The 26,747-nt window shown below is 38.5% G+C and overlaps 1 protein-coding gene across 1 annotated transcript in view; it reads left to right on the forward strand.

Moving 5' to 3' along the window:
* The window catches only part of MED13L (mediator complex subunit 13L), a 177,858-nt gene that overhangs the window by 135,778 nt on the left and 15,333 nt on the right, over positions 1–26,747 (forward strand). Inside the window, exons 11-23 of the mRNA XM_088535278.1 lie at positions 1,124–1,346; positions 2,324–2,429; positions 2,837–2,961; positions 4,462–4,561; positions 7,624–7,844; positions 10,963–11,168; positions 13,346–14,292; positions 14,891–15,070; positions 16,774–16,997; positions 18,127–18,319; positions 20,105–20,549; positions 22,870–23,089; positions 25,497–25,685. Coding sequence (XP_088391404.1) covers positions 1,124–1,346; positions 2,324–2,429; positions 2,837–2,961; positions 4,462–4,561; positions 7,624–7,844; positions 10,963–11,168; positions 13,346–14,292; positions 14,891–15,070; positions 16,774–16,997; positions 18,127–18,319; positions 20,105–20,549; positions 22,870–23,089; positions 25,497–25,685 — 3,379 coding nt within the window. The remainder of the gene's footprint in view (positions 1–1,123; positions 1,347–2,323; positions 2,430–2,836; positions 2,962–4,461; positions 4,562–7,623; positions 7,845–10,962; positions 11,169–13,345; positions 14,293–14,890; positions 15,071–16,773; positions 16,998–18,126; positions 18,320–20,104; positions 20,550–22,869; positions 23,090–25,496; positions 25,686–26,747) is intronic.

Raw genomic sequence — 26,747 nt, forward strand, 5'->3', positions numbered from 1 at the left:
AGCATTAAAGATACTCTATAATGCTGTTAAATACTTTAAAAGAAATTTAAAATTGTAGTATTCTTCATCTTTTTAATATTTGGCTTTTTGTGGGACATTAGCAGAGATGAGAAATCCGTTTTTGTAAGCTCTATGAAAATAATTAGAGCAAGTGTAATGCTTTTATTAAGCTTACTTCTGAGTATTTTAAAAAATAAGATCTGTGTTCAGTTTTGCAACCCTGCAGTTGCATCAATGTTTGGTTTTAACAAGGCAGAGGACAGACAAAGTCGGGTTTGGCTCCATGCAGGCACTTCAGTGCCGTTTATCCGATTGCGTAGTTTGGAAGTTGCACCTTGCCACACTTTTCGAACGTAATAACTGATACCGTGTTATGAAATACCACTTTTTTTGTAATGGTGTCAGTATGGTGAGCTCGGTATGGGATCTTTGAAATTGATAGTAGCCTTAGTATCAACTTCGGTGTGTGTAGGCTTGAAACTTGAAAAATGCTAACAAACTTCCCTGCTTTTTTTCCCCTGAAAATAGCCCAGTTCATTATCTTAGAAATCTTACTATAGGAAAAAAACAAAAAAAAAACCCACTCATTGTCTTTCTCAGTGAAGGGTATGAACTACTTAGGCAGTTTTAATATTCAGGAAGATGTATCTTTTTAACCACTAAAATTTGGAAGCTTAATTAATGTGATGCATTATCTTTGCATTCAGACTGCACATAATAAAACGTAATCAAAGGGTAGTTAATGAAAATAATTACAGTAAAATCAATTGAGGAAGAATTTTTGAGTTATGACAAAAATAATTTGGGTAATTATTTTGTGGTTTGATAGGTTGAAAAGGTTATGTGCACTTCAGAATATTGTGATTTATATTATGTGAGAAGAATTGTGTGGTAAGAATGTGATAATATTTTTTTTTGTTGTCCCAAAATAGAAGTTCTCAACCTAGTGAGAAATTAAGGGAAATGTATGCATCATTTCTGTTATATGAAGGAGGATGGAGTGGAATATGGGCTGCGTGTGTAACAGCTACAGATCTTCAGAGTTTTTTTGTTTTTTGCTGCAAAAGGCATGTTTGTTTTGTTTCAGGATGATGACATTGTTGGTTTATTTCTTTACTTTCAGGCTTTTAGCACAACCTAATAAACGATTTAAAATTTTGGAAGACAACAAACCAGCACAGATGCTCAACTATCCCCACCCCTTCCCTCTAACACATCAGCCTGGGGAAGGCTTGGGAGACGCTAGTGACCCTTACACTTTTGAAGATGGTGACATAAAGTACAGCTTCACTGGCAATAAAAAATGCAAACTTGGGGCTGAGAAAGATCTTTTGAAAAAGAACAAGGTAACCTGTAAATCTGAGGTCTTTAACATTCTTATTACGGTTATTTTACTTCAGCAGAGTACAGCTCTTGGGAATGCACAAATCTACACCACAGATCAAACTCAGAGGGATACATATTTCTTTATTGCACAGGAAAAAAACTTGCTCCGGTTTGGCAGTACTGTATCTTTGAATCAGTAGTTGCTGGTTTATATATCTTCCTTCTGACCAGCAGCAGATTCCAGACACAAGCTAAGAAATAAAATATTTCAAGCCTTATGCTCACTTGTAGAGATGCAGAGAGGAAAGAACTTGCTGCCTTTTTTTTTTTTTTTCCCGGTAATTCTTCCTTCTTTTTTCTCCAGCCTGACATATCACCTCCCTGCAAAGCTCACATCTCTCCAGCCCAAATTCATCTTTCCTCCCTTGGGCAAAACCTTTTTAGCCTTCTACTGAGTGCATTTGTGACAGGGACACAGTATTAATTTGAAAATTTCCTTAGAGCTCTTCCTCATGGAGGTGGAGAGTGATTTGATCCTCATGCCTAAGCCCTTGGCTGCTGCAGCTGTATCATGTTTCCCCCTCTCTATTTATTTTACCCATTGTAATGCTACTTATTATATATAGGCAATATATATTGTATATATTATCTGACTTTTCTTCCTTGTTCGTTCCTATAGATAGCTACCACACTTAAAATTCTAGGAGGTGTGTTTTCTAGAGAGAATGAGCATGTTAATTATCTCTGCTGGTTATCTAACTTAATGGATGAATATAGAGTCCTCTGTTATTGATATGCAGTATTACTTCATATTCTTCCCGGCATGTAGATAAATTGAAAATAACTGTCCTTCTTTCTACTTTAAATGTTCTGGGCTTCTCAAAAGTGTTGAATCAAGAGCCCTGCCTATGACTTGGTGTAGAAAAACTATTAATATGACAGGTTATTCTTACATAGCTTAAATTTACATTGAAATATGCTTGGATTCTCTGTGTAGTCAGAAGATGGAATTGGTACCAAGGACATCCCCACAGCAGGTCATTCTGCACCAGTGCCTGATGGGAAGGATGCCATGTCTATTTTCAGTTCCGCTCCTAAGACGGGTGAGTAAAAGCTTTTTATTCACTCTGCAAAATTAAAATATTCAAAGAAAAGTCTCACACTAAACATTTTTCTGTGACATGGGATATGCAGACAACTGTCTGAGCTGGATAAAAATAGTAAAAAGAAAAGTATTTATCTTATTCTAAAAAGGGCAAGCAGAAAAAAAGTTGAGCAGTAGCTGGGTTTATTCTTTCCTGGTTGGCTTTTGGTGTTTGACTAAAACTTCAGCACGAGTTTCCACTTCAGCAAGGATATTTCCAGAATACATCTTAGAGAAAGGGCCTCACTGATTCCTCTTCCTTCCCTGTTTACAGTGATGAGTGTAAGTAAAGACACGATTTTGTTTGCTATGTTTGCTCCCGTTTCTGATCATTTTTTTCCTTTTCTTTTTCCTTTGTTTTGATAGATACCCGGCAAGACAATGCTGCAGGCCGAGTAGGCTCTGGTAGCCTCACACAAGTGACAGATCTGGCTCCATCACTTCATGATTTAGATAATATCTTTGATAATTCAGATGAAGATGAGCTTGGTGTAAGTCTTTGTGGGACTGAATGTTCTGTAGATTTAAACTGTGGCAAAGAAGAAGAAAGATGTTGGAATCCTAGTAGTGGGCAGTCTTCCCTAATAGATAGAAGAGAGCACTGCCAGGTAGGCAGGCTTGCACGTGTACCTAGCACGACGTGAGTGCAGGATATCCTTAAGACACTCTTCCAGGAGAAACCATCTGTATAAAACTCAGAAAGATTAGGTGATACCCTAGATAACAGCAAAGCTTGTGTTGTTTGACAGGTTTTTTTTTCCATTTATGAGAAGAACCAGTATGCTCTAAGGAAACTGCCACTGACTTTCTCTCATAGTCATTGAAAAGCCCGGCTGTAAGAGTGTTTCCTTAGGAAAAGCAATGCGAGTTGCATTAAATCTACCTTGTAGTCTTTGGCTTTTGTCAGGGTTTTGTGTTTTTCTGTGAGCTATGGAACAGTATGTTACTTTTATTGACTGAGGATATGTACTTTTGCGTTGTCTGAGAAGCTGCCCAAAGAAAAATACATTTAACTTCCTATATTTCAATCATTCCATGAAATAACACTCTGAAGTAATTTGCTGTTTCTTTCTGTTCCCATAACTACTTTGTTTCTCTACAAAGAGTAGTAGTTCATTGAATATTATAAAATACAGTAGGAAAAAATGGTTTACATCAAGTAACTTCTACTACTTTGATTTACATCAAAGCTAGTGGACAGCCAAAGATGAGAATAATTACTGTTTTTAAGCTTAATCTAATCCAGCCATAATGATACAGAAGCTGATCCTGAACTGACTGATGAAGACAATATGGTTTGAAGGTCTAACGTCTGTTTCTTGGCTGAACTTTATTTTACTAGCTCTCCTCCAGGGCTTGTTAACTATGTTTAATGAATCCTTAGGTCTCTTTATTTGTGCTATGGTTTTACACACACCACACCTAAGATATTGCATCTAATATGCAAGTCTGCTAGAGGAGCATTCTGTCAAAACGGAAACATTCACCTTTTTGTGTGCAGTTGCTGCTGGCTTGGGTAGACCTTGTGTTCCTCTGGTCTTGAAACCCGCCATGTGTTGAGCTGTGCGCTGTAGCAGTCTGTCTGTGGTGGCCACGACACTACCCACACAGCATTACCCTTGATGCTGTTTTCTCAGTATCACTTTGTAGTGCCCCAGCCTGGAAGCAGGTGGTGTAGTCATGTTCATTTCAAGCTCCATGTTAGCTTTGACTTTTTCAATATGATTCGTGGGTGTGTATATATATATATATATATATACGCATGCGTGTGTTTTCATCTGTATGAATGTACAAATATTTCAGAGGCTTTTTGTTTTGATTTTAGTGTTGAAAACGGAAATAAAAACTCTTGGTTAGGAGAGGGGAAGAATGTGTTAATCTAATGGAAAAGTTTCTTTCAGAGAGCTTTCAAAAATTTTAATAGCTTTAGAATTCTCTGGGGTTTTGGAGTTTTTTTTTTCTGTTAATATGCTACATGATTTTTCTTTTAGGCTGTATCACCAGCTCTTCGGTCATCAAAAACACCTGCAGTGGGGTCTGAGGAACGCCCTGTAGGGAAGGATGGTAGAACAGCAGTACCTTATCCACCAAGTAAGTAGAAACAACTGCTCACCACTTTGGTTACAGTTAAAATTATTTAAATTTATTATTAAAATTATTTAAAATTAGCATTACAAGTTTCTTGCAAAACAGTTAGTAGAGCAGTTAGTAACTGTTTTGCAAGAAACTTGTAATGTCAAGAGATAGCGTGCTTACTTTCTTCTGTAATTCCTAGATGCCAGTATTAAACAAGGATAAGTTGGCTTTAAGTGAAACAGTGGATGGTAATATAGACATATTTTTAATGTGCCTTCTGAGATTTGTGATGCTAGTGTTCTCGCATTATTGCCTCTGATTGGAAGCATGGAAGGGAGTTGTTACAGTTCTTTTAGAAGCTATCCCTGTAATCTCAGTTCAGTATTTAATCTCAGACACTTACTTATACCATTGCCATATCCATTTAAGTATAAATATATCCATTCTTTGTTATACAGCTATTCAGATTTTAAAGCTGTGACTTACGACTTGGCCTTTATGGTTCAATCTATCTTAGAAAGAAGCTGCTTTTAACAGAGGACAATTTCAGACTAAAACCACCTTCAGGCTTTAATCTAGGTATGGAAGTATATGAGTAGAATAAAAGTATTAACTTCTCACTGAACATAGATTTTAACCCCTTATGGAGGGGATGTTTATGGTAGGAGTATTGCTGGTGCAGGCCATTACATATGTAGCACCTGGAAGGTGCTGAATAATATCTTTTTATAAGGGCTGTGCCAACAACTTTTTGGAATGGTAACTTTTAAGGTTTGAAAGACATAATTCTTTTAGCATTATTTACATAATCACATTTCTTTGAGCATATATGTGCGTGTTCACGTGTGTGTGAGGAAGGAGGTGAGAATTTTTCATATGATACTAACCAACCAAATTATGAATTGCGGATTATGTGGTGAGAAGGAAGGATGTTTGATCCTGTGACTGCTATAAACAGAAGTCAATTTTCTCTGCAAATCCTTCTTTAATGCCTTCTCATTAACTTCAGCTGGTAATGAGAACAAATTGAGGGGAAAAAACATGGTGTCAAGGAGATGAATCAGAGTTTTATGAACCCATAAAGGTTGTGCTGATTTACTCAAGTGTGCAAGTCTGAAGTATATTGAGATTGGATTTTGACAGGTTTAGCTGCTCCATTTTTAAAATACACAATCCTTTTTCAGACAGGACATGTAAGTGAATAATGCTGGTTAGTCAGCTGCTCAAGGGTTGGATGTTTGGGGTAGTTAAACCTTTCTTCACTTTTTTGTTTTTATTTTTTTAATGAACCTGCTCTGCAGAACTTTGCTAACTGGAGGTTAGCAAATGTGAGAAAGCCATGTACTACAGAGCTGTATGAAATAAGTTAAATGAGACCCTCTTTTTTGTTTGTTTGTTTTGTAGTTGTCTCCCTTCGACACCATCTTTGAGGCATAACTGTATCTGCAGGGAACTGAAATGCCTCATACATCATAGCAAAGCTCTACTGGCTACACTCATTCGAACCCTCTTTGCTTTTCCAGAGGCAGTACTGATCCAGATGGCAATCAGGAGTAGATTGTACTTCATTTTAGCATCTGGTGGAAAATAGGTTTTTTCGTTCTGCAGATCCCAAGTTTTCAACAGTTGCTTGTCTTGTATCAGGACAATATCAGGATATTTTTCACCCTGCTTCAGGAGGATCTCTCCTATTCAAGTTGTTCCACTCCATATAAAGAACTAAATAGGAAACCAGCTGTCTCATCTCTGTGGATGAGAGAATCAATTTCATATTACTGTACAGTTAAGGCAGAGCAGGGAAAGAAATTGAAGCTGCAGCATCCTACAAAAATGTACTTTTAACTACTATGTATATGAATACATTCACTACTATATGAATGTCCTCATATACTGTATGTAATTTTAATTTCATCACTTATTTCTGTCCTCCACAATGAGTTATAGAAGCTAGCAACATTCTTCAACAATGAGTTTTGATTTCTACAACTCAGTGTTTTCCTGACAGATATTCTTCTCTGTTCGTATGCATTATTCATAATCTTTAGGCTGCAGGAGTTACTGCATAACGGGATGTCTTTGCGCCTTACCGGCTAGGGCCGGGTGTGTGTGCAGGAGTGGAAGTGAGCATTGAGTCTGTCAGAATCACTCCTTCAGAAGAGACACCTAGGGGAGTTCACCCCTCTCTAATTTGAGTAATTTAACAGTGAATTCTCCAGAGTGATCATTAAGTCAGGAGGATATCCGTCCTAATTCAAGTAAAGAAAAGATAATATAAATTCTCAATTTTAAACAAAATAAAGAGAGAAAATATAACCAGGAAGAAAATTCTGACTTCTGTTTGATTGCATATACTACGTAGTACTTTGTTAAGCTTTTCTGTTTTTCTTAAAAAAAAAAAAAAAAACTTGGTGAATGATTATATTATATTAATTCTATTGAGAGGTAATTTAGGGATTTTCCGGTCTTAGTGTCCAGTAGTGCAAAATTCTTATTTTGAAGTTTCCTCTGAGGCTTATTTGTGATTTTCTGATGCCTGGCATTCTAATATCCACCCGAAAGTGCCTATGTTTGTGTCAGCAACAGTGGTCTTTTTCTGAGGTTTTGTCAGCATGGACCAAATACTGCACTACAGTGACTGTAGGCCAGTGAAAAAACACAGCTAACTGCACAAAAGTTCAGCAAGCCATTTTGGGATTCAGTGGCATTCCAGAAAAGGAGAGTAATTATTCTGAATCTCCTTAGTAACGGTTGCTGGGGTGAACTTTGTTAATGTCAATTAATGTTTTTATTATGAAAATGTTTGTTAAAACTCTTATGTTTACATCTGTGTGTTCTGCAGTTCCTTGTTGCTACTGAACAATGAGTTTGCAAAGCATCCGTAGGAATTGTTGGAATTTATCCTTAACTCTTAGCCTAAGTCTGTACCAGTGTCGGAACCATAGCAAATCTGTTGAATCTTTTCTAGATGTGAACAACTGAAATAAGGGCCAGTGCCAAGCTGATCTTTACTGTTTTACTGGTTTTACTTGAGAATTTATATTTTAATTATTAACAGTGGCTTATTCGATTGTATTTAGCTGTGGCAGATCTCCAAAGGATGTTCCCAACACCACCATCTTTAGAGCAACATCCTGCTTTCTCCCCTGTAATGAATTACAAAGATGGAATAAGCTCCGAGACTGTGACTGCCCTGGGAATGATGGAAAGTCCTATGGTCAACATGGTTCCAACGCAGCTTGCTGAGTTTAAAATGGAGGTGGAAGATGGATTAGGTAGCCCTAAACCTGAAGAAATTAAGGTAACGGGCCAAAGATGTTACTGTCTTGTAACCTTATCTACATATGCTTTGTATGCTTTTTTATAAACATGTAACTTGTAGGATGCCAGCAGATTACTTTAACAAATGTGAATTGGATCCCTATAAAGTATGTATCAATCTTTAGTTGGAAAAACAAAATCCTTCTTTATAAAACAGTTTTTTAATTGTTTCCCTAGTTTTAACTACAGTTATTTGTGTTGTCTCACACGATAGGTATAACTCTGTAATGTTTCTGGGTTTCTCAGGAACCAAACAATATTATACATGAAGTGAGTCTATTGCTTGGCAGAAATAATGTATTTGTATGAACTGCATCATGCCTGTGACTATGTAGTACTTAAATGCTTTCTTCAGATAATTTTTCTGTAGCACATTTTACGTATAGCCACTCCTTGTTGCCAGTTTCTGGGACAGAACTAGGATAAAATCATGCATGTAGAAAGGCTGCCTTTTTCTCTCTGAAATGTTGCCTTTTTTGGTTAGGGTTGAAAATCACTGAGAAAGCCCAGGGGTTGAAAACTTGCTCTGTTTCTTCTTCAGCTGATGTTACTTCACAAGTTGTAAGGCCAGATGGGACCATTCTTATCTGACTTTCTGTATAACACAGGTCAGGTAATGTCACATAGTTACTCCTATATTGAGCCCTATAGTGTTTCTGAATGAAGAAATATTTTACAATGGGGTCTCTGCTATGGGGTACTAGTACTCACCTCCCCTGCTTACATATCAAGATGTATCCATTTTTTCATAGCATCACATAAAAGGACTTAACATAAGCACCTAGTCTGCATTGATATGTATTTCATTGTTCCATCGTTAGCACACGTTAACAGGTAGGTTAAGTCATTCTGCCTGACTGTGTGTACTCTGCATTACTTACTTTTTGGCCAGTTTCTGTCACTTTTGTCAGACGTTATCTTTATCATATTTCCATGAGTATAACTTGAGGATTGTTTATTTAAAAATGAACGTTTCCTTATGGTTCAGCAGTGCAAGCTGGGTGTATGGAGGTAATTAAAAGGGAGATCTACATGAGAACTCTGTCTTCGTGGTAGTCCCCAACACATTTTATAGTCCAATTCTTCTCCTTCAAGCCCACTTAGTCCAATATCCCCCACAGCCTGTTTACTTCTATATTTCTAGTCATTTATTTTCCCAAGACCCTTACACTCCTCTTCATATTGTTCTCCTGTAAAGGCTGGAATTAGCCGAGGCCTGATTTCTAAGCATCTGTACAGCTGAGTGAGCCATATATACAAAGATACAGTATTTACAATACAGCACCTGCAGCTGCATGGACAAGAAGTGGCTATATTGATCTGGGAATACTGATATGCAATCTAATCTGGGTATAAAATACTTAGCTTTGAATTAGTAAATTTTCCTGTATGGCAGCAATGATATAACTTAGGCAGACAGAGGGTAAAGCACAGGCAAACAACGCAGTGGTGTTCCCCCTAAAAACATTCAAATATAACCTAGGGAGAAAATAGGACAGGTTGTTGCATTCAAGCATTTGGTGTTCGGGTAATGAGAAAGTGTGACCTGGGAGTTGCCAGCTCGCAAGGCTGCCAAGTGATGTGGGGCCCGTGGAGGAGCGGGGTTCCTAGTGAGCTCTTGCAAAGGATTCCACTGAGGAAGGGAGAGGCTCTTTGCTGAAGGCAATCAGAGTTAACAGAGTAGCCCTCCTGAAGACAGTTAAGCATCTGGTAAGCTAGCCATGTATAAAGTCTGCTCTGTTGTTGCAAGATCTCTTCTTTGTTTTAACATGATAAATTGAAGGCACAATAAGAAAAAGCATCTTTTTAGAAGCTTTGCTGGTGTACAGTTATCCACTGTCTTTGTATACTTTGTATCTTCTTGCAATTTTGCTGCCATTACAGAAGTTTGAAATGTTTTGGTTGAGGTATGTTATATGGAAATATGGAGCAACCCTCTTCCCCTTGTCACAGAGCTTATTTGCTTTTTCCTTCCATTTTGACTAGCAATATCCTAGTAAATAGGATAATTTGGGACTGGAAAGAAAGTATGCTTTGCGACTTGAGCTTGAGAGTTTTTGAGGGGGACAGATTTTAGTGCATCATTGCCAGTGAAAATATTTTAATCTCCCTAACACCCATCTTTACTAGTATTAAAATATATTTTTAATTGAGCCTGATAACATTTCCAACAGCACAGTTTACTCTGCTTTTAAGTGTGTTGCACCTGCTCATATGCACTGATGGGAAGCAAGCGCCTAAACCCATTGCTAATCATTTTGAGAACATGCGAGTACATTTCTTGGGCTTGAGTATTCAGCAGCTGAGGTAGTAATCCACACATCCCTCATCTCAATGCTTTAACAAGGTACAAGGGGAAACATGTCAAGGTCTAGCGAGATACTAAATCCTGAAATTTGAGCCTGCTGTTACTGTTTTAATAAATACTGTTGCTTTGTAGTAGTGTCTCAAAAGGATTAGCTCTTTTCTAATGAAAGAAACTTTGAATAGTTTTAGAAATAGAAGTTTTTGTCCTGGTTCTCTGCAAATAAACGCAAGACAGTCGCTTAAAGTCCAGACTGGGTAGCTTTAAATGTGGTTTTTGAAACGGTGCTAGTGATAAGAATCCACTTTTACTAATGGGATTATATTAATTCCCAAAGGGAGTTTATTCAGAGAGGCTGACTTAAGGCACGTGAGGTTTTTTCAGAGAGTGATTCCAGAGAGCCTTCCTGTGATCAGTATGGAAGTCCTTCAAACATCAGCTTTTAAGTGCCTATATTCGGTGCTTAAAGTTACATAATCTGAATATCTCATAGTGTGCCATTTAATTTTCAAACATTTCATATCTTAAATGAATCTTAAATGAATAATATAATTGTGGAATGTTCTCATATTAGTGAAAGTTGTATGTACCTCAGTGTGCTAAAAAGCGCCAGCTGCATTCTGTGAAGAAGCTGGTTCTGAATGTTTTGTGGGATGAATAGATATAATTATGAAAAAAAATGCAGTTATGTATGGTTCAAAAGCGTGAAATTATTTTGGATTAAAAATAATTGTTTAAATATAAAGATCAACCTTACCATGCCGTTGTAAACATCATCACTTGGATGTTACAGGACTTTTCGTATGTGCACAAAGTTCCATCATTTCAACCTTTCGTGGGCTCCTCCATATTTGCCCCCCTGAAGATACTGCCGAGTCAGTGCCTCCTACCTCTGAAGATACCAGATGCCTGCATTTTCAGGCCTTCTTGGGCAGTTCCTCCTAAAATTGAACAACTTCCTTTGCCACCTGCAGCCACTTTCATCAGAGATGGCTACAAGTAAGTGCTGTATTGCAGGATGCCTATTCTAAAGTGATTAGTTGATCAAAATATTTTTTGCGTATATTAAAAATATTTAACTAAGTCCTAACACCATCAAATAACCTGCAAATATATTTTAAAGCTTTTAAATGTGTTGTTGCCTCAAATAAAAAAGTTTTGATGGCAGAGACATTCACGTCAAGAACAATTTTTTTGAAAGTGCTATTATCACAATGTAGTTTCACAGCTTGGTACTTCTTGGAGATCAGAGTAAAAACAACTTGAATTAATTGCAATTTCTGATACAGGAAAATACAGGAAAATATTGCAATTCAACATTAAATATATGCTGGTGAAATAAATGTATGCTATCTTGCTCTTTCTAAATATTAAAAAAACAGATACTAGGGCTTTTCAGTTTGTAGCAAGAGTGTGACCTATGTGCAGATGTTCCTGTTAAATTTGAAACCTGTATTCCTCAGTTTTCAGAAATTAGTAGTGTTTATGGGGAAGACAAACAAACAAAAAACACTGTTGGAGATCTTGATACCTGTTGATACCATTGATATTGATAGCCTGTTGATACCATTGATATTGATAGCCATGATTTGTACCATTAAATTTATAAAACCTCTTAAAAGGCATAGACAGTGTAATTGTCTCCGGGTGCCCTGCAGTCCCTCCTGGAAGAAGTCGTCTATATCTTTTAAAGCAGTCTTTAAATCTTTTAAATCTGTCTCTTTCCAGATCCAAAGGGTAATTCAGTGCTCTCAAAAGAATTGCAAAAAAGAAATTGTAAACCCTTGATAGTGCCAAGGGAGCATTTTTTTCTTTTTCTTTTCTTTTTTTTTTTCCTAATAATACTAACTGATTCACCAGGCCCGAGCTTGTTATTAATTTCAGGTATTTGTTGGGAAAAAAAATCTTTTATTCACAGCATAATCCAATTAGAGTGGAGATTATTACTGCAGGCTTCTGACAGTGTGACTGCCAGTCAAGGTTTCTAGTTCATCTTTTCTTACTTGTCTGAGGCACTCAGTATGCTTCAGACTCAGAACTCCTTCAGACCTTTGCTCATTTTTTTCCCTCTTACCTTGAGTTGGACATACATCAATTCAAGATAACTGATTCTAAGGAATAAGGTCTTTTTTCACATTGCTAATGATATTTGTGCCTTAAAATAATATACTTTAAATAACACACAAAATAGAGGGTAGGGGTAGACAGACATGAAAAATTCTTCTTTTTCCACTCTTTTTTCAGGAGACTGATTATGTTCTTACGTATTAGCATCAGGAAATAAAATGTATAAAATACTCAACAAACACATTTTAAGAGATGTGTTTTATTAGCAACTTGGAAAGAGGAAAGGTAAATGAGCATCTTATTCTTTTGAATAAGCCTGGATTATCTGTTTCTTGATGTAATGAGTCATTCTAGAGACAATATAGATCTCATGGGAAAGTGCAAACATATTCTGGTCACTTAAATTTGGCAGAAAATGACAGAAGTTTAAGTATAAAAAAATGGTGGTGATGAGAAGATCTAAAGATATGATTCTCAGCTTTACTGGATTAGGAGTTTTGAATTCAACCTGTGATTTGTCCAGTGGACTGCATATTGCTAAATGAGTATTTGCTTTTGAGTATCTGAAATACTACTGGCAGTTGCAGGCTTCCACGAAGCCTCTGTATAACAAAGGCCAGATGCATAGTTTTCATCAGATATTAGTGGTAGCATTTCTGTGCCTCTATGAAATATTTTCTTAATTTCCACTGTTTTGCTCTTTAGATTATATAAACTGCTTTTTTTTCTTTTTTAGCCCAAACCTTTTTTTTATAATTTTTTTTTAATAAAAGAACTATCTTGATAAGATTATGTTCTCATTCTTCTAGTGTACATCTGAATAATCTGGTCATGAGAATAATTTTTGAAAAGGGTAAAGTGCTTGATGATTTTTTTTATTGCACTGATAAGGAACAGCTGTGCACACTATGAGAATTGAAATTTTAAGTGAAAGATACGTATGTAAAAGCCTGAGAGCAAAATACCTGCAGACATTTCTTCGTTACTATAGTTTATAATGAACCCTAGCATTTTTCACCACTTCCCTGTGTTTTAAAATGCATCTTTTAGGAAGCAAACCCGGCTAGTTGACTGGGTACCATTTGATTTTTCTGGGGCATTTCTTGCAGCAACGTGCCTAGTGTTGGGAGCTTGGCCGATCAGGACTATCTCCAGATGAGCACTCCTCAGATGAACACCCCCGTGACGCTGAACAGCGCCGCCCCGGCCAGCAACAGCGGAGCTGGAGTTCTGCCGTCGCCAGCAACTCCCCGCTTCTCTGTGCCTACCCCCCGCACTCCCAGGACTCCAAGGACTCCTAGAGGTGGGGGTACTGCAAGCGGTCAAGGATCTGTAAAATATGACAGCACAGATCAAGGTTCACCTGCGTCTACCCCTTCTACGACACGACCGCTTAATTCTGTGGAGCCAGCCACTGTTCAGCCAATCCCGGAGGCTCACAGCCTCTACGTCACCTTGATTCTCTCAGACTCTGTGCTGAACATCTTCAAAGATCGTAACTTTGACAGCTGTTGCATATGCGCCTGTAATATGAATATTAAAGGTGCAGATGTGGGATTATACATCCCAGATTCATCTAATGAGGATCAGTACCGTTGCACCTGTGGATTTAGTGCTATTATGAACCGCAAATTAGGTTACAACTCTGGGCTCTTCATTGAGGATGAGTTGGATATTTTTGGCAAGACCTCAGATATTGGCCAAGCTGCAGAAAGACGACTGATGATGTGTCAAAGCAACCTGCTTCCTCAGATGGGAGAGGGAGCTAGAAGGACCCAGGAACCTCCAATGAGCCTCCTCCTGCTCCTCCAGAATCAGCACACACAGCCTTTCACTTCTCTGAGCTGCTTGGATTATATGTCCTCCAACAACCGTCAGCCGCTGCCCTGCATGAACTGGAGTTATGACAGGCTGCAGGCAGACAGTAACGACTCCTGGGTTGAGTGCTTCAATGCCCTGGAGCAGGGCAGGCAATATGTAGATAACCCCACTGGTGGGAAAGTAGATGAAGCCCTAGTCAGAAGCGCCACTGTGCATTCTTGGCCTCACAGCAATGGTATGGGTCACAGCAGACCTTTTTTAGAAATTTGTTTGAAACTTGCAACCACAAGTTTCTTAAGCTTTGTGTGGGAGATGAAACACATAAAATATTCTAGGAATAAAGTAGATTTTGGGAAGCTTTAAAAAATTACAGGTAACAATAATAATCAGGTTGTCCTTAGAATTTAGACTTTGTAGTCTAACTTGCAGCAGAATTTGTGGTAAATCAGAACCCCAAAGAAAATATGCAAAATAGCTTCAAGTATTTAGGGGGAGGGGAGAAGGGACTATGACCTCTCTTTTGTTGGAGAGGGGTGTGAACATTCATCAGAAAAGCAGCAGCCTGATGAGTGCTCAGGACGCTCGTGCTTATGAACCGAGTGGAACAATGGTTTTAATAAAAGGTATGTGGAAAGGACTGTAATTGCTGTAGTTCAGTAATGTTTTCATGGAGTTAGGATACTAAATATCATTACACAGTTTAGAGATGTGCAGATTTTATGAGCATTGCGAAGAACAGTGTGACGAAACAACAAACCAAATAATATTGTCATCTCAAAATAACTCTTGCTTTTGCTCAGTGAAAGTGATTGGTGCTCCGTTGTTGTTCGCAGTCCTGGACATCAGCATGCTCTCCTCCCAGGATGTGGTGCGCATGCTGCTCTCGCTCCAGCCCTTTCTCCAGGACGCCATCCAGAAGAAGCGAACGGGAAGGACCTGGGAGAACATCCAGCACGTGCAGGGACCGCTCACCTGGCAGCAGTTCCATAAGATGGCGGGACGGGGCACCTATGGTACATATACTGGATTATAATACACCAGCAGTTAAAGGAGAGTCATGGTTTTCTGGAACCATGAAAATGCAAATATGCACTTTCTTGCAGAAAATGCATTATAGCAAATAGGCTCCTCAGATTACTTTTCATGGTCTTGGAAGGCATTTAAAGCATATACTTGGATATTATAGTAAATGTTTTACCCTTCTAGACCTGGCATATTTACATAGCGCCTAAATACTGTGTGAGAATCAAATCCCTATCTGAATCCATATTTTGGCTTGTACTGCGGCGAGCTAGAACATAAATAATGTGAAGAGAGGAAGCTGTTAAAATTGCACTAAATCGTTAACAGAGAAGAGAGGCTTTCTAGGCCAGGACTCAAATCCTGTAATAAAAGTGCATTTTTCTGGACCACAAAGAGGTTCACTTCTTCTAATATTTTCCATAGCCTTAAGAAGTTTGTGATTGGCTTCAGTTTAAATATTTCTTGATTTTAAGTCATGCCTCTGGAAAATACAGATTTCAAAGCACCTATGTGCACCTTTGCAAAATAATGATTGACCTTTAGATATCATTTGGCCCTTTTCTTTTTCTTCCCAGCAATTTATTGCAATCTCAGCTGCTCTGGTCTTGCTTAGTTTTATTCTTAGGTTCCAAGAAACTTCACTTCATTATTTTCTCTGCACTGGTATTTGATATCCTCTGCTTTCCTTTGGGCCTAGGAGAACTCGTGGTAACTACAGTTCCAGTCTAAAGCTGTTCTGCTCCATGAGAAATACTTCTAATCTTTTTTTTCCAGCATTTGTAAATTTAATGTAAAGATTTAGGATTTACCAATTGTTACAGGCGAATGCAGCTGAAATTGCCAGATACTAAGTAGAGACCTGAGATGTACGTCTAGTAATGTTCTTGAATAGTGACTTTTTGATGAAGTTGGAATATGTTCTGCAGAAACTCTTAGGGTATTTCCTGGCTTGTATTTTTCAACCATATTTCTTTCAATGAGCCCCGTGTCTGGGATATGCTGAATGGGAATCCTGTCAGCTGTGGCAGCAAGTGCTTTTGTGATGAAAAGGAACAAAGACCAGTTTTTAGAATTACATAATGATAACTTGGCTTAGCATTACAAACCATGAAGTTTGCCTAACCATTTTACTTGGTAATTTTGCACAGCCAGGTGGAGGTAGATGAAAAAACATTCAAACAGATTTCAGGAATTCACATTACTGCTTTTTGTAGAATTAGGCACTTGTGGAATAATACGACTGTATAATCATTCAGACAAAATTTAACCTCTTCATTGTAAACTCTAAAGATGAAGCCTCAGGAGGGGCTATACATGCATCTACAATACACTGAAAAATGTTTTATTGTAGCTTTCTAGGAAAGTTTCAGCGGTGCTTTGCTTGACTCCCTCCTCTACTTTGGCTGACTGAATCTTTTTCAGACACTTCCTAAGAACAATATAGATGTTTCTTGTTCTTAATTAAAGGCTATTTTTTCAAGCAGAAACGCTGTGGAAGGGCATTGTTTTATCAGGTGCGATACTTCATAGTGTGGTCATGCTTCCACAAGATGAGCATGGCAAAGGATTAGTGATTTTGCAATATTCCTCTAGAAGTATCCAATTCCTGGATTATAACACAATTCTCTGATATAGAGAGCCCTTTCCAGGTAAGAGAGTTAACATCTTTTTTTTTTTTTTTTTTTCCTTACAGGCTCTGAGGAATCTCCTGAGCCTCTTCCAATCCCAACGTTACTAGTCGGCTATGACAAGGACTTCCTGACAATCTCTCCATTCTCTTTGCCGTTCTGGGAAAGGCTATTGCTTGACCCATACGGGGGCCATCGGGATGTCGCCTATATTGTGGTGTGTCCAGAAAATGAGGCCTTGCTCGATGGAGCCAAAACTTTCTTCAGGGACTTGAGTGCTGTATACGAGGTTGGATAGAGGAACCGCTCTCAATTATTTCTTAAGTGTCATTTCTGATTTGCTGCACGTTTAATAGGAAAAATCTGTTTATATACACACACATGTGTATATATATGTGTTTATATATACACACATATATATACACATACATATATATATGTATATCTATAGCAATATTTAATTGAAGTTTTCTTTCATTTTGGGGACTTTTTCTGTTTTCAGAATTAGTATCTAATTTTGTTACACTTAAAATAGTGATTCCTTTGAAACACAACATTTAACTGGAGTATAATCGTATGCAATGCCTGTTTATGCTTGAAAAATAGTAAAAGTCACACTAGTTTATCTGAATAATGTCATATGTGACTAAAGTCATATATAATATGACTTTGGTAATGTGTATGATTTTATATACACATACAGTAAAGTCGCTAACAGCACAGCATGCTCCTCAGAATCCAACAGCTGAGTGAGCTATCATCAACTCACTGTTTTCTAGCAGGATCCTGGAATAGCCATGCAGAGTGATAAAAATCTAGACCCCAGTGTTATTAACAAAACAGACTTTCTGTCTAATGTGAAAGGTGGCAGTCAGTTAGTATCTGGTGCCTTAATATGCCTTAATGTCCAGTCAGTGATACAGCCTTGGAACATACCAATCTACTTGTGCAGAAATGAAGCTGGTCCTGCTCTCTGTGATGCTTTGTAGGCATCTGCTGTTTTCAAGTGCATCCTCTTTCATTTTACAGAGGATACAATACTAGTATTAACACTACATTACAAGCACAGCCTAACACTTTATAGCCCAACCAGGCCTGCAGTGCAAGGCCTTGGTTAAGGAAACTCCTGCTTTCATGTAATTGCTAGGCTGCAGAAAAAGACCTCTTTTTCTTTCTGCATGTCCTGTATTTTGTAATGTTGTAGACTCCTTTGTAACCTTACATTGACTTGACCTTACGTGTAATTCAAGTTAGCACATATACATAGCCTTTTCTTCTATATTTTTTAAGATGCCAGATTTGTGTTAGCCTAGGCTGAATGTAGAGAGCCTCAGGTTACAAGTCATTAAGGCTTCAGGCTACAAACCACTCTGCATAACTTATTCAAGGGCTAAAAGTACTTTTTCTTTCCTCACTAGATGTGTAGACTTGGCCAGCACAAACCAATCTGCAAAGTGTTACGTGATGGGATTATGCGGGTGGGAAAGACCGTGGCCCAAAAGCTGACGGATGAGCTTGTGAGCGAATGGTTTAGCCAGCCTTGGGGCACTGAGGAGTGTGACAATCATTCCAGACTCAAACTTTATGCGCAAGTTTGTCGGCATCACCTAGGTAAGTCTACTGAGGAGACTGCAGGGTTGGGGTGTTTTCAGTAGGTGCTTTAGAGGTTCTTTGCAGCAGGTGCAATCACGTACTTAAGATGTGGTTATGATCTCTTTATTTATTTATTTTTAAGTATTTTGAGGCTGCTTTATAATTTTTGACTCGTTTCCATGTTAGATTCGTATATTTCAAAAGGTTCTGTTGTTGTTGATCAGAGATTTGTTCCTATGCTTCAAAGATGTTCTGAACCAGACTGAACGTATAAGTCATTTGGGTGTTTATGCTACTGATTAAAAAAAAATCATGTCCTTGTGATACAGTAATTTGCAGCATGCCTTTTAGAGTGCAACATATATATAAAAGACTAGCTGACTAAAATTCTGCAAAGGAAAAGTGAGCTAATAGGGTGAAAAACAAAGCAAAACAAAACATAGTATCGTTGATAAGAGGGGCTACTCCCTCCTGGATCTCGGATATTTTGAACCATGTTACCCTGAAAGCCTGGTCTCTTTAGAACCTCATGTAGTCTTATTTCCATCCTGAAACATAGTACCGGATTTTTTATTTTATATTTTTAAAGTATCATGTCTGAAGGTTGAGAAGGCTGCCTGGCAACCTGCCATATTTGTGCTTTTATAACATAATATCAGGTGTTTGCTGCATGGAGATGTGTGAAGGAAGTAATATGGAAAGTCTGCTGAGATCACGTCAGCAGACTGGGGCAGTCCCTGAACTGCTCCGGCTACCACGTGGCTCTTGGGTTTGGTCTGGGGAGAGACACGGGGCAAACTTGATTTTTGTTTATTCCTTTAAAAATAGCTATGAATTTCAAATCTGTTCTTGCTATGTGCTTACTGTCTTTGCCCTGGAAAAGGGCTGACAATTCTTAAGCCTGGCTATCCTGAGCACTGATGTCTAGTTTTGGAAGAAAGAAATTTTAAGAAGGAGATGGAGGTCAGAAGTAGCTGGGCAGCTCTACAGCCTTCTAAATGCTTGCCCTGTCTTTAAAGGAAAATTTGGCAGAACTGGATGGGACGTCATCTATCTCAAATAAGCCTGCTGCCGCATTCAGCTTGCTTTTAATATTCATTTATCACATAAGTGAATATGGGAGAAATTACTCTTAGTGGAAATGTGTAGCATGTGCACAGCCCACGCAGGAATGGGCTGCCCAATTCACAGCTGATGCATCTACCTGGGAACCGTACTTGGAACTCCGTACTGCTCTGCCTGTTCTGAGAGTAAATAAATAATATATACAAATGTATCTATACATTGATTTTTATTTATTATTTTTTAAAAAAGTCATTGTAATTTCTCTCTGATACAGAGAAATAACTAATAATAATGGCTTTGAATTTGCTATTATTTTAAATAAGAGCAAAGTAAAAAGGACTTTTAGATTTTCAGTCTGACAAAGATTATCTGAAAAAATGTCTGGAACAGACTGTGAAAAATATCATGTAATAATTTGCAAAGCTGAACACTAAATATATCCAGCTCCTATCCCAACAAAGTGTAGCTAGAGGTAAATGACACTTTGATACCAACTTTGATTCACTTCCAGTCCTCTTCCTACTACAAGAGTTCTACAAAGGCAGCCCTGTTTTCAAAGACATTTGATTCACATCAGTTTGAAGTGAAACCATAAAGAACTGATTCCAAAGTAGATACTTAAAATGGAGATTATGTCCACTTAATATTTGTATACTCTTACAATAGCCTCAGAACAGAAAATGCTGTATGACTTCAGTCTGATAAACTGTCATTCCTTTGTTCTTATGCTCTTTTCAGCACCTTACTTAGCCACTCTGCAGCTTGACAGCAGCCTCTTTCTACCACCTAAATACCAAATGCCAGCGCCAGCAAGCCAGGCCCAAGCCGTGCCTGGGAACAGTGGATCCATGCCCTCAAACCCAGCATGTCTGTCGGCTCCCGGGGCACCACCAGCAGGCAGTGCTTTTAACCCCGCTCCCAACGGTGGCACCAGCAGCCTCCCAGCAGCAGCGGTGTCATCCTCGGGATCCTCCTTGCCACAGCTGTCAGCGTCGTCTGCAGCCCCTGGCATTAGCCAGATGACCACTACCTCCACTCCAGGGTTTAGTGGGAACATGTGTCCAGGGCAGAGCACCAGCACTGCGGGTAACACAGCAGACCGCTCGCAAGGAAGCGCAGGTCCTGGAGGAGATGTAGATTCTGGGCAAAATGTACCACCGCAGCAACAAGAAGGACAAGAAGGGTAAGTTACTTAAGTGATGCAAGATACTTCTACTAAATCCTGCATTTTCCTGCTGTCCTACAACTCATATAAGCTTTACATAAATCTTTTAAATTAAAGGACACTGATATGCTGCAGTTCTCTTATCTGGTTGCAAGCAGAACAGGACTCTCTCTCTCTTTTTTTTTTTTTTTTTTTTAAACAATTCAGTAATTGCTGATAAGGTGAATTGGAAAAACAAACTTCCCCCCGTGGATAAACGCTGTTCAGCTACACAGAGACGGGTTAGGGAGATGCCCTAGCATACTCTGCCTCGCCTGAAGATACAGTAAAAGAAGAACACAGTACCTCATAGTTTCTGTGCTGTAACTGCTAGCCCAGTCTCGTGTGTGCTAGATACTGGAGGATATCTCATGTGGCACTGGATGCCTCTTCATGACAATTCCCTCATTCGTTTAATGTTAAGAGACATTACAAAATAAAACATGGCCCCTGCTTTTTTCCACACCCCACTGACTTGCTTGTATTGCAGTGATTTTTTTTTAAGCAGATGTACTGTGAAATCAGAACATAGGAATATACTTTTTTTTTTTAACAAATTTGAGCAGCACAACATGCTTAAGGACTGCATTTTAAATTGCCCTCCAGAACCAACCAGAAAAAGTAGAAGAATGATTTTCAACATCATCTGTGACTAACTTGCTGAGTGAGCATGTTTTTCTTTACTTTTGCAGTACTACATATTACTAATAATCATGGTACAGGCTAGGGAGTTCCTGCATCTTAAATGAAAAGCCCACGTCCTGTCCTAGTTCAGGTCGTTCTCTAAACATATACTTACTGACCTATGCAAAGTGCAGTTTTATCAAATGCAGCGTGGTCACTCCCAAAGTGAATGTGAGGTGCTCTTCACTTACAGATGTTGAGCCTCATTCACGATTGAGGCAATTTGCTCAAGGAACTTACAGCTTGGTTGTCATTATCAAGGCAAAAATGCTCAATTGCTCCTTCCATTGCCAGTGCCACCTTTTCCGCGTATGTGAATAGAGGACTTCAGTATCCATAAATATCATTGTGGCACTTCTCCTCATCACTCAGTTCCTTCTCTCCTACATCCCCTCTCCCCCTCTCAAAATAAAAGCCCAAGCAATGCTAAAAATGAGGCATGCACAAACACAAGAAGAAAACTCACAGAGCTAATATTAGTCATTTTTCCATATTCTTCAGTCCTACAGTATTCAGATTGAGTTAAATAAGGTTGTTAGATTTCATGGTAAGTATCTCTGATGCATCACTCCTAACAGGTATTGTGTATATTTTTTGACACTCCCGAGGGCTGTGCTGCCATTGAGAGACCTACACAGGATGGAGAGTTGGGCAGAGAGGAACCTTATGAGGTTCAACAAGGACAAATGCAGGGTCCTGCACCTGGGGAGGAATAACCCCAGGCACCAGCACAGATTAGGGGTTGACCTGCTGGAAAGCAGCTCCCCGGAGAGGGATTTGGGAATCCTGGTTGACAACAGGTTACCCACGAGGCAGCAACATGCCCTTGTGGCCAGGAAGGCCAAGGGGCTCCTTGTTGCAGCAGGCGAGGAGGGGGTCCTGCCCCTCTGCTCAGCTCTAGGGAGGCACCTGGAGTGTTGGGGGCAGCTCTGGGCTTCCCAGCACAAGAAGGACACTGAGCTCCTAGAGGGGGTCCAGCATAGAGCCACGAAGATGATTAAGGGACCGGAGCATGTGTCATACGAGGAAAGACTGAGCGAGCTGGGCCTGTTTAGCCTGGAGATCAGGCTGAGAGAGATCTGATCAATATGTTTGAGTACCTGAGGGGTGATTGTAGGGAGGATGGGGCCAGGCTCTTCTTGGTGGTTGCTGGTGACAGGTTGAGGGGTAACGGGTGTAAGTTGGAACACAGGCAGTTCCATCTCCATATGAGGAAGAACTTCTTTTCTGTGAGGGTACCAGAGCCCTGACGCAGGCTGCCCAGAGGCTGTGGAGTCTTCTTCTCTGGAGTTCTTCAACCCAGCCTGAATGCCACCCTGTGCCCTGTGCTCTGGGTGTCCCTGCTTGTGCAGAGAGGTTGGACTAGATGATCCCCAGAGGTCCCTTCCAACCCTAAGCATTCTGCGATTCTGTATTACATAATGCTGTGAGTAAAAGCAGTGTCCCATCAAGCACTGTTGCCATGCTTTTTACTTTTGCTTCTCAATGTAATGATACTTAGTACTCTTTTTTGCTCCTTTCCCACGTCTGCTTCACTCTCCCACACCTTTAGAGCAAAAGAAAAATTAATAGTTGTTACTTTCCTTTGAACTTAACAAAACATGCATGTCTGTAGTGTTACAGAGAGGGAGAGAATAGGGGTTCCCACTGAGCCGGAGTCTGCAGACAGCAATGCCTACCCTCCAGCTGTCGTCATCTACATGGTGGATCCTTTTACCTACACTGCAGATGAAGAATCTGCCTCAGCAAACTTCTGGCTGCTAAGTTTGATGAGATGCTACACAGAAATGTTGGAGAACTTGCCCGAGAATATGAGGAATTCTTTCATTCTCCAGGTAACTGTCTCACTCCATGCTTCCTCCTTGGACAGTCATTCTATCACAGCATACTTTTGATATGGGCAGTAATATTTGAAAACATCAAATTTAGATGAAGCTTACAAATTATTTTGTTAAAAGTACAAGGCTGTAAGTTAAAAAAGATTTCCTTTGGCTTTGATGGGGCTATTGATTTGAGGCAGCCATAGTATCCTTAAATATTTTGCGTAGTTCTAGCACTCATGTATGATGGATGCTTCCTGAAGAGGTATTTCAATTTAACCTACAACTTGCCATTGCCAGGGGAAAAATGTTCAGTTGCTCCTTTGATTATTTTGCATGTTGAGTTGTTTGCTTATTATATTATTTCTGAATTTTTATACTGTTTAATGCAAAAGCAGAACGTGAAACCAGACATTTAATGCATAATTTAACTATTGTGTTGTTGCTATCTGCTGCTTAAAAATAATTTACCACATAACTTAGTATATAATAATAGTTCCTTAATATGGAATTACTTGAGAATTGAATTTGTATAGCCAGAAAGAGAGCCTGGAGCATTGCCCAGGCCGCCTGCGTTTTGCCAATGCCGTCTCTCCCAGTGGCTCAGTCCACAGCGGGTGGAAGGACTGGCCAGAGCCAAAAGATTCTGCGTGCACCTGGGTAGTGGGGTGGAACCCGCAGGGTTTAGCCAGGATATTCAGAAGCAGTGAATGGTTTCTGTATCCTGTAGTTGTGAATGTTCAGCTGGCTTTAAAAAGTGTTTTTGTTTTGTTTGGATTAAAAAAAGAAAAAAAAAAAGATAGGCTCAGGTCAGAGTCTAAGACATTCTTTTGTTTTTCATAACCTTGACATTTTCCTTCAAGGTAACATGATTATTTTGCAAGGTAAAGAGGAATTTGTCACCAAAATATTTTAGGTTTGGGGACAAAATAATATTTAGCTTCACAACTGCGTATTTTGGTAGACTCCAGGCAAACTAAAAGCTGAAGATAGTAAAAATGAAATAGCAGTTGACATTGCAATGTCTGAAGTACAAGGTAACTTAAATTGTGTATGGATATTGTATCTTAATCTGCATAAAAGAACTAATGGGCTTATCAGCTTTTTATAAATCCTGTTTATTTTCCGCACCCTTGCAATTTGCCTCTCAGAATATGTGGCATTTTGCCTATATAAGTCAAAATAGTAGACAGGTTTCTCTGAAGTGTAACAGGATGTAGTTACTAGTACAGTATTCTCACAGCTTTTCTACAGTGCATAGAAGTAAAGTCATTTAAAAATAAATAAAATAAAAATGTGTTTACAGATGTATTATAATTCATATGTAGACTAGGAGAGCTACTGAGATAGTAGTATCCAGTACTGAATATTGTATAAAGGAGTTGCCTTTTAAAAATATTCACTGACATTTAATAAATAGAATATGCTACCAAATTCTAATGATTCAAATAAGAAACAGGGCTGGAAGTTGTATGTTGAATTTTATTACTAATGAAAATATTTGTTAAAACAATTTGCTTGGGCCTCATTGCACTATATACAGCATAATATATTTGGAAAGACAGTTGCTGTTGCAAAAATGTCGCTATCAACAGTAACACAGGTTTCTACAGTCGTGTAGGACACAATATTTCTCAACAGTATGTAAAGAATGAGTTTACATGCATCTAATTCCAATTCAAAAAAGGATTTGACTGAAAAGCTTGTTTTTATTGTTTTACTTCTGGAAAAACAGTGGACCATTCTTCCTCCCTGTTACTTTTGTGCAGATTTACAGAGTAATCTGCTGGTTGCTGGTAGAATGTGCGAATTGAAGTATTTTTGCTTATGTTGCTTTCTGAAACAAGCAACACAATGTCAGTGTAAAAGTTTTTGAGGTTCCACTGTTTTGCTGCATTAAAAAGGAGGAAAAAAGGCTTCAAACCACATAAATCATTATAATATAATCTTAATTCAGCTCTACAATTAAACCAAATGTTGTCTTTAAGAATGATAATGTAGTGCTGATTGCTACATGAAGAGCAAACAAATTTTGATTCTAACTACAGCCTATGTAAGCAAACCTGTCTAATCACAAAGTTCAGAATGCCAAGATTTAATAGCAGGACTATTTTAAAAACAAGAATTTGATCAGAAGAACAGTTTTAAAAAATTGTGAAAGGCCGTTTGATTTTGGTTTGAGTATATGTCATACTTCTTCCCTGAATGCAAGTGGTAACTTGACCTAGTCTTGGAGATCCTGCTTTTAAATGTAAAGTTAAAAAGTCAAGTCTGGCCAATGTAGACTATTGCTTTTAAATGCCACTAGTAATTACATCTTGTGGTAAACTCCCAATATAGAGGCATGATGACTAACGAATTGGTAAATTCAGTTTGGTGTTAATGAGCCAATAACATTTTATTGTTTTTGTGAATTATGCAGATTGTGCCTTGCCAGTACATGCTGCAGACAATGAAGGATGAACAGGTTTTCTACATTCAGCACTTGAAGTCTTTGGCATTTTCAGTGTATTGCCAATGCAGGAGGCCACTGTCCACGCAGATTCACATCAAGTCTCTCACAGGCTTTGGGCCAGCTGCCAGCATCGAGATGACCCTCAAAAATCCTGAGGTTAGTACTGCTATCAGGAAAGCAATAACCTGATAATGAATTGTAGCCATATTTCTGAACTAAGAAAAGAGAGTAGGGAAAATACTTTTTGAGGAGCGTACTGACGACAACTTAGTAATAAAAATGCCAGGCTACCTGCTTTGAGAACATCTTGAACTTATGGTTTGGAATCAAAAATCAAAAGGTTGACTTGAAATTTGTTGTTAAAGAAGAGGAAAAAATATGCTGTTACTTGGTATTCTGAAGCATGTCGTAGTTTTTGTTTATTGCATTCCTACAAGAAAGTGTTTACATACAACTTTTATTGTATATGTAATATTAATATGTGTATATATATGTATTAATAATATAAATAATCCACGTGCATATATAGATGAAACATGTTACGGTTCCTAATTATGGACATTATTTGATTCCTTGAGGTAATGGAGAAATCCCCCTACTTCAGTGGGCTTATCTTTCATCTGTCTTTTAAACTAAATATTCAAGCCCTGTTTCTGGTATTTCAGCGGTTTAAAAAGAAGAATAGTCCGCCTTATTTTCCATGAATATTTCTCATGCTTTGGAAAATAATGACTGTTTTATTTAGATTTAATAACTGTAAACATTTAACTTGAAATCAAGATATACTTGTTAGCATTTTAAAACTTAATTTCAAGATCATTATTAAAAAAAACCATAAGCACATTTCATTACTCAAAACCATAAAATAAAAATACGCGTTAGTCAGAAAGTCTTGCTCAAAACGTCTGTAGAAGTTCTTCAGCAGTCCAGTGCCAAGCACTTCCTCGTCACACTCTTTTTCTCATGCTTCTTGTGAGAGAGAGCATTCATTCAGCAGGAGGCATCGTGCACCACACTATGACGATCAGCATTTGGACCAGGCAGGAGTAAAGGGAAGAGCAGCAAATCAGACCTCTGCAATCATCTTCCTGCCTTTTAATGTTCCTGCACCAAGGAAGTGTGCTTTCAGAAAGAGACATAAACAGAATTTTGGTACTCCCACAGTATAATGTCTCTAATAAAACACCATCGCTTACTTTTTTCTCTTGCTGTTTAACT

The sequence above is a fragment of the Tinamus guttatus genome, unplaced genomic scaffold (genome assembly GCF_059628265.1).
Source record: "Tinamus guttatus ecotype Peru unplaced genomic scaffold, ASM5962826v1 Tinamus_guttatus_pri_ptg000628l, whole genome shotgun sequence".
NCBI lineage: Eukaryota > Metazoa > Chordata > Aves > Tinamiformes > Tinamidae > Tinamus > Tinamus guttatus.